General features: G+C 35.1%; 1 protein-coding gene across 2 annotated transcripts in view; it reads right to left on the reverse strand.

Annotated features, from left to right (window-relative positions):
• The window catches only part of ELL2 (elongation factor for RNA polymerase II 2), a 78,589-nt gene that overhangs the window by 50,399 nt on the left and 13,366 nt on the right, over positions 1 to 14,824 (reverse strand). For both annotated transcript variants that reach the window (XR_006738687.1, XM_045566571.1), the window contains exon 2: positions 8,951 to 8,998. Coding sequence is in view for 1 of the 2 variants with exons in the window: in XM_045566571.1 (XP_045422527.1) it covers positions 8,951 to 8,998 (48 nt within the window). In the remaining variant the exon portion in view is untranslated. The remainder of the gene's footprint in view (positions 1 to 8,950; positions 8,999 to 14,824) is intronic.

A 14,824-nucleotide genomic window follows, 5' to 3' on the forward strand; every position in this document is an offset into this window, starting at 1 on the left:
GATAAAGGCAAATTCATTGGTCTCCTCAAAGCATGTCTGTGGGCTTTTTAAGTTCTTAAGTTAGTAAAACTCTCTTCTTCTAAACTTGTTTGCAAAGTTTAAGTAAATATTTTTGGCCCAAAGAAAAAGTTGAAAACATTTTTATTTCATAATCTTGTCCCTTCCTGTTTAAATTACAATTCAAGAATGGTTATAAAAATATACCTTCCCTGTAAATTCTCCAGATTATCTAAAGTATTGAGCTAATAATAATAATGAGTCATTAACTCTAAAAATGGAGGGTTGGGTCAGGAAAAAAAACTTCTGAAAAGATTCTATTTAGGTAAGATCTTATTAAAGCAAATAGGAATTTTCTAAATATTTCCACTGTATTGCTCTAATCCACGGCAATCTAAGATGTCAGCAATTGTGAGACAATTCATGATTTTATGTATCACTATATAAAATACTGAGAAACTATGATACAATACCAAGATGCCACTGATAATGAGATGCATTCCAAATTCAAAGACCTTTAATGTTAAAAAGAAAACACACACACATACCTTGGAATTGATAAAAAAGGTTTCTTCATTGTATTAAATATTGTTTGAAATAAGATCTGGGGCTTGGACATATTCTGCTAAGGTTTTTGTTTTTTCCTGCTTTAAATTGTGACTTTTCTTTTAATAAAGTTCTAATAAGCTCATCTGATGTGCTAGGACAGAGCCCTGCACATAGTAAGAGGTCAGCAGATATTTAAATAATGCTCATGGTTAAAATTTAAAGCATGGTTTAGTTATAAGGACCACAGAGTCTCATAGAATGGTAAAAGATTATTATTTTCCAAGCTTAAGTGAGTGCTATTAAAGTGATATTATCTGCAATATAGATTACTCAGTTTCACAAGTTTCAGTTTTTGGTGGGAAACAAAATAGCAAAGCCATCAGTGGCAGATTTTATTGACAAATAGATAAAGCCAGTTTGGAATTAAAGCTGGTTCAAGGTCATATTTACCTTTGTCTACAGAGTCTACCCTGGTGGTACATAATGTGTATTCATAAATGCTTGCTAAATGAAGACAGTAAGCTTAACTCACTGCTAAGAATACAATTTATGGTATTTGTGGCAGCTTCAGATTTCAATTATAGTTCCAGTCGCGGCATTCCAAACTGATGCAGCTTGAAGGACAGAGCAGTTTGGTGAAGGACACGGCAGTCTGGAGAAGCAGGATGAGCACCCCTATTTGTGCTCATGTTTTAGGAGGCTTGACTTTTGTAGGGCTGTGGTCAGCAAGTACTTTGAGACAGTTTCCTCAGCTACCACATCAGTCAAAACTTCTCTCCCACCCTTCTCTATTCTAAGCTCTTCAAGGACAGGAGTCAGGCCAGGTCCTCTTTGGTCAATTTACAATAGCTTTAAACTATGATTTAATTATTATTTGAGATAATAGTTTCCAGGGGCAGCTCATTCCCTAGCTAAAATAAGATTTTAAAAAATGTGTATGTATATGTGTGTGTGTATATTTATATGTTGAATTTTTTTAATTACGTACTTTATTATTTTATTAATACCTTAGTAAATTAACATGTGGCTAAAGAGTTGTATTAATATTGCAAGGTAAATATTAAAATAAATGCTATCTACATTTTGTCAACTACTGCAATATTTTAAAAATTAAAACAAAACTGCCATTACAAAAGGATATAAGTTTAACATCCTTCTAGCATGAATTACATTCAGAGCTTCAGTATAAAGGTAGCTGTTAGTCAGCAACCTTCTGAGCAGACTGACTAAACACAACCCTTGGCAAAACCAGTGGGCTAGCCAAACCAAAAACGGCAGGGGAAAGAAGTCAGGGGGAAGGCATATATATCATCTAAGAAGGAATGGTAGTGTTGGGGATTTATTTTTATCTTTGCTGCTTGTTTCAAGCCGATAGTTATCTTTGCTTCCCAGGTACCAAGTAGGGTAGGCAAGGGCAGTCTGCGGGAAACATATTCAGGAGGGTTGAAATTGCCTACTAATTTCAAATACTGTATAATTTTGTTTTTCAAACCCAATCTTCTTTCTCCCCAGCCCCCACAAAGTAAAATAAATAATTAACAAAGTACCTCTGAATGCTTTGCTAAGTACGGAGACTTTAAAAAAAAAGAAAAGAAAAATCCAACCCTCTGTTTTTTTAGAGTTAATGACTCTACTGCAAGAGTTTTATAGCACTATTCAAGCCTTTAAAGTTACCAGTTAAACGCCGATTTAATCTTCAGAAGGTCACTGTGCCTTTTTGGAAGGCATACCTTTAGAACTTGTTTGGCTGGCTATTCCTTGTTCATTCTTGGAAAAGTATGTGTGACTCAGTGTTACACAGGAGACTCTGCATGGTACTTACAGAAAACATTTTCTATTTTTAGTCGTCTTCTTAAAAATAGTTTTACATATATGATTTTTAGAAATTAACTTCTATTTTCACAAGCCTCTAGAATTGCTGAGTCTGAAAGTAAGCAATTAAGTTAGAATGAATTTTAGAACACACATTTTCATAACAAATACTGAGTTAATGCTGGGGTCTAGAATCTCATATACTGTGACAAAGGTAACATTATTTCTCACTGCCCTGGGGTAATCATTCCCTGGACATGAGTCCCTGAGGCCACAGGCAAGTCCACTCTGTAAGGCCACCATATGCCAGCAGATGTGGCCGTTGTTTACTGTTGAAATGTTGCTATTTCAGATTTTATCTCAATTATAATATACCAGATACATACCTTTGTGTGTGCATGTGCATGCATACACATACAGTTCTTAACAGGCCTTCTGGAACTTTGTATACCTATTGCCAACATTTTACATCTACTAAAACCTTTGTTTAAAAGGCTGATTCATACCAATCAGAAATACAAGTATAAGCCTTATTCCTGATAGTCCTCTGTTTCACAGAAGTTCTAAATGCAGGGTTCTAGACAAATCCTGCATTATTAATTCCTTCCTGAGTATTAGCCTGTATGTGTTTGTCAGACTCTGACTTCTCTGAGGGTGAAGCCCATGTCTTACCCACTCCGGCATCTTTTTACACTAAGTACTCAACAAAGTACTTGGCACCAGTAAGGACTGAAAGAATGTTTGTGCAATGCATAACCAACAAGCAGAACAATAAACTAACATTCATTGGTGACACCTGTTCATAGTTTACTGTTTAGAATAATTACGTTAGTTGATAACTGCATCAGTAACAACTGCCATTACATGAAAATAATGAATTAACTTGCTTCCAGCACCTCTTCTTTTAAAGCTGTAAAGTATGGTGGCAAGAACCTTTCCTTAGCAGTGTAAAGATCAAGCAAGACTGTAGTTACAGCTCCACCTCTATCAACTGTGTGCCTTTAGACAAGAAACTTTCAACAAGCACAAAAAGACAGGTTAGTTTTTAAAAATACACTAGAACACACACCTTTGGCACATTTTCAGTACCTGGTTAAAATAAAGAGACAGAACTATCTATCCCAATTTTTATAAAGCTTACTTAACAATAAAGATGTAGCTTTTGGAAATTGGGTGCATTATACCAACATACCTACCCTATGATGTTATAACAATACCACAGCCCATATGGATCTTACCAGCTACCTTTTTTCTTCAAGTATGTTGGTCTACAGATATTTATAATCCTAGCAAAACTTTAGTTATGAGTATGCTAAGTGAAGATTAGCATTGTGAGATTCATAGTCTTCAGAATCAACATAGCATTTGGGATGATTTATTCAGCTCCTGATACTCATGAGTTTAGAAATCCGAATCAACTGCTTCGATAGATATTTCCTCATCTTTCTGAACCCAGAAAAATGCCTTCAATGATCACCCAATTTCCTGAGCACCTTTTACCACTAAGGGAAAAAGGTGGAATGAACTATGAAAGACACAATTTCTATTTTTTATGCCATAAAAGCTGCTACCCAACTGTGATGAAAAAAAAATCCAGGTAATCAATGAGTCTCAGAATTTTTGCTCTTTAACAGCATACTGCTATAATTTAATGTTTCAGTCTGTACTCATTTAGAAGAAAACTTCAACCTAAGAGAACATGTTCAGGCACAAAAGTAAATATGCTTAAAAGCTAACCTGCCAAGACCCAAATTCTAGCCTCCTCAAGACATCACTGAGGGAAAAAACAATCTTATAATTAGTAACAAGGAATAGCATAACCATGCAGTACTTAGCATGAGACTCATCAGGGAAGCAGGAAAAAATTTTAATAGTATATGTTCATTTTTAAAATGATATTTTAACAATACTTCAGTTACACTTCAACTATGCCTATGTATGACACTACCGCGATAGTTAAGGTACATTTTCAATCACATTTGACGTAAAAAGACAAAATTTCTCATTAAGGAAAAGTAACTTTTTTGTGGGAAATCTGAATTTAAACCTTTCAATTTTAAGCCCTAAATATATTCCATGTAGGAAAATTCTGTAAGCACACTCCTTCAGAGAGTTTTTAAAGCAATCAGCACAGGCAATGTTAAATTATCATGAGAAAAACAGAGGAGCACTGTAGAGAAGACCCTCACATTTGTGGCTCTGCATATTCCCTGTGGGCTGTGCCAACCCACTCTCTCCCCTGTAATGACTCTTTGTTTTTGCTAAGTCCCAAAGGGCTGGGGAGAGCACTGCAAAGAGAAGGGGGGAGGGGTGGATGGAACGCAGCTGCAGGCTCTGAAACAATGCTGAGTCCATACATTTTGTTCCCAGTTAGAATAATAAAAAGGGTAAGGGGTTAAGGAGACAGACCAGGAATAGGCAAGGTAGGGCCAAGCATCCCATAGTTCTCAGTCTGCAGCACCTCCACCCCTCAGCTACTCTACCAAATTCAGTCACCATTCATGTGGGTTAAAAAGCTTCTCTGTTAAAATTCAAACACTCAATAAGATTTAAACCTATCAGTTATTTATATCTAAATTACTTATCAGTGAACTTTATTATGGCAAGGAATAGAGTAAGAAGAGAAAGTAGACCAGGCAAAGATGAACTGCGGGAGGTTTTTGACACATGGGGACAGGAACCTGTAGAGGACGTAGGTAGAATTCAGAAAAGGCAGTCCAAGGTCACAAATACAGACTGCCTGCTTTGCAGATGCCTAGGGCCTGGTGGCATCTGGTATACTTGAGAAAACCAAACTGGCTAAAAGCTGTAAGGGTCAGAACGGAGAGCTGAGAAGCCTGCACATATTAGTTCTCCATCATTTAGTCTTTCAGTCTAACTTGGTGCCTCCTAAGAAAATGTCCTTTACTTGCATTTCCCTGACCTTGGATGTCCCAAATGGGAGACAGAATTAAGAGAAGCAGGAGCTACAGAACTAGGTGATAACCCTCTATCTCCTAGTCAGAGGAAAACAGCTCAAACCTTATTCTCTCCTCCCCAGCCTTCTCCCCCCAGATAACACTGTGGTGAAAAATCCATGGTGCTTTCCTGGGCTCATGGACTCAGCTTTGCCTCTGTAACATCCCTTGGATATTTATTGGCAGGAAAACTCAAGAAGCCTTAAATAAACAACTGAACTAACTCCTCAAATAGGGAACCAGCATGTGCTAATATCTACCTCAAAAGCTATACAACAAAATTCAGAAGAACACTTAGTCCAATTAGGATACCATTCATGAACACTCAGTTACTGAGGAGGGATAAAAAGACTTCATTGTAAAGTTGTCATGTAGAAGCAAAGCTCTGACATCCACACAAACATCTCCTTCAAGTTAGTATTACACAAGAGATTTAAAAGTGCTCTTAGTGCATGCTGAATGATATAATTAATCTGACTCTTGAAATGTTTTCAAGTTGTAAAGTTTAGAAAGATTGTATTTATTTATGTTGATATTTTTGCATTGTGACAAAACTAAACAAAAATTCACAAGCATGCAGATTTACAATAATTAGCAATATAATTCTAAATGTGTGATTATTATTGTATGCCTGTATCAAAATATCACATGTATCATATAAATATATGCAACTATTACGTACCCATAATTAAAAATAAAAACTTTTATATAATAAATGCTAAGAATTAATGCATTTTAAAATTTAAAAGAAATTAAGTATAATATTAAAAATATATTTAATATAAGCATAACATGTTGATTATGGTATAGATATGTAATTTGGTGCTTTAAGACTATTTGGTGGAAAAGCTGAAAGCATTCTCACTAAGAACTGGAACAAGACAAGGATGCTCACTCTCACCACTTCTATTCAACATAGTGCTGGAAGTCCTAGTTAAAGTAATTAGGAATGACAAAGAAATTAAGGGTATCCAAATCAGAAAAGAGGAGGTCAAACTATGGCTTTTTGCAGACTATCTGATCTTATACACAGATTTCACCAAGAGACTCCTGGAATTGATAAATAAATTCAGCAAGGTCTCAGTTTACAAAATCAATGTACACAAATCAGTAGCATTCCTGTATACCAAAACAGTCAAAAGCTGAGATACAAATCAAAGACTTAATACAATTCACAATTGCTACAAAGGAAATAAAATACCAAGAAACATACTTAACGAAGGAAGCGAAAAATCTCTACAAAAGAATCTCTACAAAAAGAACTATGGAACACTGAGGAAAGAAATTGCCAATGATATAAACAAGCGGAAAAATATATCATGCTTATGGATCGGTAGAATCAACATTGTTAAAATGTCCATACTACCCAAAGTGATTTACAGATTCAATGCAATCCCCCTCAATATTCCAGCATTGTATTTCACAGATCTATTAACAGAAAAAATAATTAACGCTTTGCATGGAATCAGAAAAAGCCCCAATAGCCAAAGCAATCTTAGGCAAAAGGAGCAAATTGGGAGGCATCACATTACCAGACTTCAAACTATACTGCAAGGCTATAGTAACCAGAACAGCATGGTACTGGAATAAAAACAAAGACATAGACCAATGGAACAGAACAGAAAACCCAAATATAAAACCATCCACATACAACCAACTGATCTTTGACAAAGCAGACAACAATATACACTGGGGAAAAGAATCCCTATTCAATAAATGGTGCCGGGAAAATTGGATAGCCACATTCAGAAAAATGTAACAGGATCCCTTTCTCTCACCACTCACAACAATTAATCCAAGATGGATAAAGGACTTAAGTGTAAGGGATAAAACCATTAAGAATTCTAGAAGAAAATGTTGGAAAAACTCTTCTGGATATTGGCCTAGGCAAACAATTTACGAAGAAGACCCCAATGACAACCACAGCAACAACAAAAATAAATGGGACTTGATTAAATTAAAAAGCTTCTGCACAGCCAAGGAAATAATCAACAGAGCAAACAAGCGATGTACAGGATGGGAGAAAATATTGACAAGCTATACATCCAACAAAGGACTAATCACCAGAATCTACAAAGAATTCAAGCAAATCACCAAGGAAAAAAATCAAACGACCCATTAAAAAGTGGGCAAAAGACATGAATAGAAGCTTCTCAAAAGAAGACAGACAAATGGCCAATAAACATATGGAAAAAATGCCCAATGTCACTAATCATCAGGGAAACACAAATCAAAACCACAATGAGATATTACCTTATCCCAGTCAGAATGGCTTTTATTAAAAAGTCCAAAAACAATAGATGCTGGTGTGGATATAGAGAGAAAGGAATGCTTATACACTGTTGGTGGGACTGCAAATTAGTAAAACCTCTATGGAAAACAGTCTGGAGATTCCTCAAAGAACTAAAAGTCAACATACCATTTGATCCAGCAATCGCACTACTGGGTATTTACCCAAAGCAAAAGAAGTCATTTTATCAAGAAGACACCTGCACTCCAATGTTTATTGCAGCACAATTCACAATTGCAAAGATGTGGAATCAACCCAAACGCCCATCAACTCATGAGTGGATTAACAAAATGTGGTATATGTATATCATGAAGTACTACCCAGCCAAGAAGAATAATGACTTAATGTCTTTTGCAACAATTTGGACAGAACTGGAGACCATTTTCCTAAGTGAAGTATCTAATAAAACACTATCTGGGTGATAGGCACACTTTTAACCCCGATTCGAGCATTACAAAAGTGAACCATGTGACCAAAAACATTTTTATCCCCACTATATTTTGAAATTAAAAAAAAAAAAAAAAGAATATTTAGTAAATTTACTTCATTTTAAAAAAAGCACATAATCCTTCTCCCTCAGCCTGCATTTTCTTTATAGCCCTAAATTCCATTTACAGATATTCCAAATTTTCATACTATAGCCAGTATATACAGACAAATATAGAAATGCATATTAATTTGAGAATAACAAAAAAGAATGATTGTGTCTACTATGTAATTAATATTAAATATTAATAGTAATAATTAAAAAAATACTGATACTATTCCTGTAAAGTTTATCATCTATTATAAACACAAAATTCATAGGTCTATTTTATTAGGAGTTATCATTTATTATGCTTTTAAATACAGCAATAAAATAGACACAGAATACTTTGTTTTTTCTGTGCACTAGAAAAACTCTATTTCTATTTATACATTTCATTTCCTAGTACATACAATTAAAAAAACTAAGTGTATAGACAGCAAATTTTTGTTTTGTTTTTGTGTAAAATCAATCACAATCATAACTTGCCTGAAATCAGTAATTCCTTATGAATGTTTAGTTGCAAACAAAACATGTTCACATAATACCATGATGTATGCTATAATTCAATAAAAAGTTTTAAACATGTAATTATCCATGATTTGGAAAAAACACTCAATATCAATAACTACATCTGAATTATTTTTTAAATGAAGACAATTCAAGCATCTTGATAAAGATGTCAGAAATTTTCAATCACAAAGTTCACAAAATACGAGTGGCTGACTGTGTTAAGAGGTTCAGGTGAAAACAAATTTTTAAAGTTTAATAGCATCTAAGAATATTAGATTTTCTTGCTAAATTAATAAGAGTACTCACCCCTTGGAGTCCTTGGAACTGAATTGAAGGTCGAAAAGGAATTAAATTCTATTAAAAGAAATGAGAGAAACAAACAAGTAAACTTTGGTTACTGTGACACAGAACTAAATGTTTAAACTTTAAATCTTTGTATTTGCAGTGCCATAATGTGTGAAACTCCCTTTCCATTATATACTTTTGCATGTCATTATATTAAGATGCCTGAGATGAGCAATATCACACTGTTTATATTTCTCTGAACTACACAACCAAAAGGTATTTTTTGGCAGTGTAGTTAATCATGTATTTGTAATTGACATCATTTGGCAAAACATGATTAGTATACTAATTCAATTTTACATTTAAAAAAGCATGTTGGTGCTTAGTTTCCTGGTATATTTTTACTAGGGGTGGGGAGAGGGAAGAGATAATTGGAGGAACTTTGTTCAATCCTAACAGGATGCTAGAAATACAAAATTAAGATATTTGAGAATGAACTGTGGCTTTCCATTTTCTCACATTTTACCAGAGACTGGTTTTTAGATGAGGTTCAAACATGTTGACTATTTTCTCATAAAATTCTTAGCAGGATAACAAAATTTCCAGAAAATGTTTCTGTTTTATTATGAGCTTTGTCTTCTTCATAATTTCAATATTTTATCATAGAATTGTAAATTTAGAAGAAAAGCTATAATTATAAATATCAGCTATAGTCCCTGGCATGATTTCCTGTACTCAAAGTCACCAGTATGTTTGTCTATGCGAAAGCTTTTACAAATTGCTAACAGAAATCCATGAGGAAATCAGATTTGGATAATGTTTAATAGTAAAACATCAGCCTGTAAACTATTCTTCACACTCTCATATCCAAATCCAATGTATAAAAACAAAAACGGTGCTTTCTGGTCTCACCTCTACCCCAAATATAAAAAATGCATTCTCATGTCCCTTTTCTCAGCCAGGACTCATCACCTATTACTTCCAATTACTTCCCAAAACTTCTCTGCAGATGTAAAAGGAGAGGATAAGTACTTCTTTCAAAGATAGACTACCTGAATATAAAATCAAGTGATAACATTAATCATATTATTATTTATAAAAATGAATCAACAGACATCTTCTTGGAGAAGATATTATAATGGATACTGTTATCATTGTCCTACTACCATAAGTAGATCATTTAACTTCAGGATTACTAGCAGAATCAAATACCACGGGGTGACAAATCCAATTCTTGGTGTAGAAGTGGGTTTTTTAAAAAAAGGAAAAATAAAAAGGTAGTGCTTGAAATTTTAATAACCAATTTTTAGTGATATTTCATTCTAACTCATGGCCTTTTATGAAAATATAAAATATAAATTAACTTGCTTTAGGGGGAAAACTCTACCCAAAACTACTTTCCATGACTAAACTTATTCTTCCTGAAGTAATGAAAGCATGCCCACAGAAACTGGAAAGGTCCTCTTTGTGTGAAAGTAGAGTTGCCTTACAATTTAGGTAATACAGGTTCAGGTTCCAACTTTCAAAATATTTTCATCCATCAGGCCTGCCTCCTGAATCTCCTTTCAAATCACAAACATTGAACATCTCCTTGGAGACTGGTTACAATTCCCTCCTTGACTCTTTGCAATCCAGAGGTTGTCTTCAGCTCACCCCTAAAATTTGAAATTCTCTCTCCATAAAGTTCATCAATTCTTCCTGGTCAAAAATAAATGTGAAGTTTTTCTCGGTTTTCAAATTGCTGACTTTTCCACTGGATATTACCTCTTCCCTGAACTTCGAGAGAAACAAATCCTCCCAGCTCTTTGATTTCATTTCAAAAGCTAGTGCCCTTCTTTTCCTCCTTCTAGATCTACTTCATCCAGAGGCTCATGGTACCTGTTGGACGGTAACTCTGAATCTCTTCTCCATTCCTCAACTGGCATCTCTCCTCAGCCAGCTACTTACTACTACCTATAGGACATTTTGCATTAGAAACTCACAATGACAACAAACTCTTAATAACTGGCAAACACTAAACTCCCCCAGCCCCCACCTGCCCACCTCTAGCCTCCCCAACTAAACTGGTACCTATTTCCTACTTTTCTGGTAATGGCACTTCTATCTTTTTAGTTCCCCAGGCTCACCACCTTAGAATTAATATGCATAGTCTCTTCTCTCTCCTCACCCCACCATATTCTATTTGTCAATTACATGTCACTAGAATCACAGAATTCTAATTCCAGAAGAGGAATATAGTTAGAGACAATATAGTTGATGCCCACCTCCCACAAACCCTGTATTCCCTTAACAGCCAAGCTGGGACTAGAACCCAGGACTCAATCTTCCTATTTTGCCATGGCGATAAAGGCTGAAATGCTTTTCTTCAACTGTCTTATGTTCCACATGCATCTGCTATAGGATATTTGAGAATCTTGGGGTCAAATGCCTCATGCCAGGGAGTTCGCATTTTGGTTGGGGGAAATTTGAGAATGAGTAAGTGCTAGGCAAAGTACTACTAGGAAGTACAGTAAGAAGTCTCAAAAAGGAGGAGAGTATAGGTTAGAAAAGTCAAAGGGTTTATGAAAAAGGTGGACCTTGAGTAGCAGTTTAGAAAAGATAAACTTCAGGGAAAGAGCGCTCTGAGGGAAAAAGCAAGATAAGAATGGGCAGATGGCAGGTCCATGTGTGTGCAGAGTTCTTTCATATTTGAAATACAATGGAAAGGATAAGAACTGGGCCTGGAGATTCCTTATCCTTAAAATGTCTTCATTTTTATATAGAATAAATAGGGCAATAATTGAAATTTCAGACCTAAGGATGTCTATTCAAAAAGCTCATCATTTTTTCTAGTTGGGCCCCCGGCTCATGCCTATAATCCCAACCTCTCAGGAGGCTGAGGTGGGAGGATGGCTTGAGGGCAGGAGTTAGAGACCAGCCTGGGCAATATACAGACACCCTATCTCAAAACAAATAAATAATTTAAAAAAGTTTATCACCCTGTGAGATAATCTTGCTCTAATCCCCTCCTTACCCCTTCACTGATGGACTTTTAAGTCTTGCTTTTAAGTCTAGCCTTTGGTATAAACAATTAAAGCTCTCCCAGTTTTCTGAATAAGAAAGTGAGTTGCTGGAAGAAGTGTTTTGGGGGAAGGCATCTTTCAGTCATGTGCAAAACGGATGAAGAGAACTTAGATCTGGTAATGTTGGGGCTAAAGAAATGGACTAGAGAACAGCTCTAGAGCATGCTTTAGAAATACTCTGGAAGTAGTGACAACGGTCTAAATTAGTTTGACTGCATCTGGAGTCAATAGGAGATGGTGGACAGAACAAACAATCCCTAGAAAGAAGATGCGCTGAAAGCTTGAATAACAGGCACCAAAGAAAAATGATGCCAGGGTGGCTCCAGGGCTCCCAGTCATCAACTCTGGACAGTCTGCTCCACACTTCCTCAAATTAAGCTCATCATCTCTACTTTGAAAGCCAGGCCCTTATCATCTTGCAACAAGATAAAGGCTTTCCTCCTTTCCATCAAATCCTTTCAAATCATTCAAATAGTTAGCAGAACCTCTCTCTTACACCACTCTCAGTGAGTTCTTCCCCACTGTCAAAACAAAGCAAACTCCTAAATAGAAAACACACCATCACAGGACCAACCAATTTCAACTTCTACTTCCTCCCCCAAATGGCTCAGCTATTAACCATTTTTGTTTGTTTTGCAAATACTTTCCCCTCTATCTCCTTTCTGTTCCTTCAACTTGGCATAACTTCCCAAACACTAATTTGCCAATCCATATTTATCACTTATTTAACATTCAATCTCAAGATTAATTTCCACAGCTTCACCTTCCTTTGGATAAACTAGGAGTCAAAGACTCAGTGTTAAAGTGTCTTCAAGGAACCCAAGCAGATTTATGTGGAATAAATGGGTGTAAAGCAACAAGGTGTGGTGAGTACCTACCTGGAGAATGAATGCCCAAAGGAAAGGATTCAAATTTAAAATGTTAAATCTTTTCTAACCAAACAAACACTGCTGCCACCATTTTGCTAACTCTGAACTATCCCCATTTTGAGTTAACACCTATTAGCTGTTTTTCCCAATGCCAATGTCGACTGTTCCACTACACTGGGGTGTATTTTTTTCATAGGTTGTCTTACTCCTAATTGTTATGATACAGAGGAGTCTTAGGCATATTTAACTTGTAGGTATGTATCTGTATTGTTTTCAGCTAAAAATAAGTATTGTAAAATCATTTTGAATGTTTTGTTTATGTATGCAGTACACTACTATATACACTATATACTTACATAGATTACTATTCAGGGTTGGAGAGACAAAATAATACGTACTATTCTTTACATCAATTTATAGCCTTGCAAGAGTTATTTTGACTGTATGTAATTTTTTACCTCACACTGTGAATTTAGAACCTAACCCTTTGTTAAGCTTATAGTTCTACCTATATTGCTTGATTCCTCAACAAGAATGATCACTTTTAGTTTTCTAATGTATGATACAGAAAGAACATTTTTACATCTATTGTCTCAAGTGAGACTCCTAAAACCAGCCCTGAGTAGTAAGAAAGCATCATTATCGGTATTTTCCGGGGTAGAATAATGAGTCTCTAAGAAGTACAGCACATTGCTGAGGGTCACAGAGCTACTGACTTAAATCCAGTCCTGTGAACTCCAAATACAGTACTTTTCTTCCCTTCCCTTGCCTCTGAAATAGGCTATCTGCTAGTGCTAAACATTTAAGAGGCCATAAACGCTCGTTCAGTTCTTTTGGTATTTTGTTTCTGCCCAAGGAAAATGAATTTCATAAAATCACTATCATTTCTAATGTTCAGTTTCTGGTGAACTAAAAACTAAAAATAGCTTTTTTTTTTTTTTTTTTTTTTTTTGCTTTTAGGACACTGTATAATAAAAGAATATATAAACACTTGTGTTATCATTTTGATTAAAAAATAATATTAATAAAACCTTCATCTATGGAATACTGTGAATTCTCATCCTAACAGGGCAAACTAAGCTCACTGTTACTAAAAAACTTGGTATCTGACAATCTAGAAAAATACTTAAAAGAATCTCAAATGCTTTACTGATTTTAATCCCAATCTTAGGCAAGATGATGTTACTAGGTTATAGCTCTTGAATGTTTTTAAAAATGCCACAGGTAGTACTCTACACCACTTATGTATTTGACCACTGTGTTAACAGGATAGCTACCAGGAAAAATAAGTTTTAAAAGTCAATACCATTATAAGCAAATGTCTCAAGCATTTTAGTTTTTTGCCTAAATGTGTTTTTTTGTTTTTCAAATTAATTTGTTAATTATTATGGGTACATAATAGTTGCATATATTTAGAGCACAGGTGATGTTTTAATACAGGCATATAATGTGTAATGATCAAATCATGGTAATTGGGCTATCCATCACATTAAGAATTTATCATTTGTTAGGAACATTGCAATTCCACTCTTTTATTTAAAAATATACAATAAATTATTGTTAACTATAGTCACCCTATTGTGCTATTGAATACTAGATTTTATTCATTCTATCTAACTATATTTTTGTACCCATTAACCATCCCACTTTATCACCTCCTCCCCACTACTCTTCCCAGCCTCTAATAACCATCCTTCTACTCTCTATCTCCATGAGTTCAATTTTTTTAGCTCCCACATATGAGTGAGAACATGAGATATTTGTCTTTCTGTGCTTGGCGTATCTCACTTAACATAATGCCCTCCAATTCCATCCATGTCATTGCAAATGACAGAATTTTTATTATTTATGGCTGAATAACATTCCATTGTGTATATGTATTACATTTTCTTTATCCATTGATCTGTTGTTGGACACTTAGGTTGATTCCATATCTTGGCCATTGTGAATAGTGCTGCAATAAA

Source organism: Lemur catta, chromosome 12 (assembly GCF_020740605.2).
Source record: "Lemur catta isolate mLemCat1 chromosome 12, mLemCat1.pri, whole genome shotgun sequence".
Lineage (NCBI taxonomy): Eukaryota > Metazoa > Chordata > Mammalia > Primates > Lemuridae > Lemur > Lemur catta.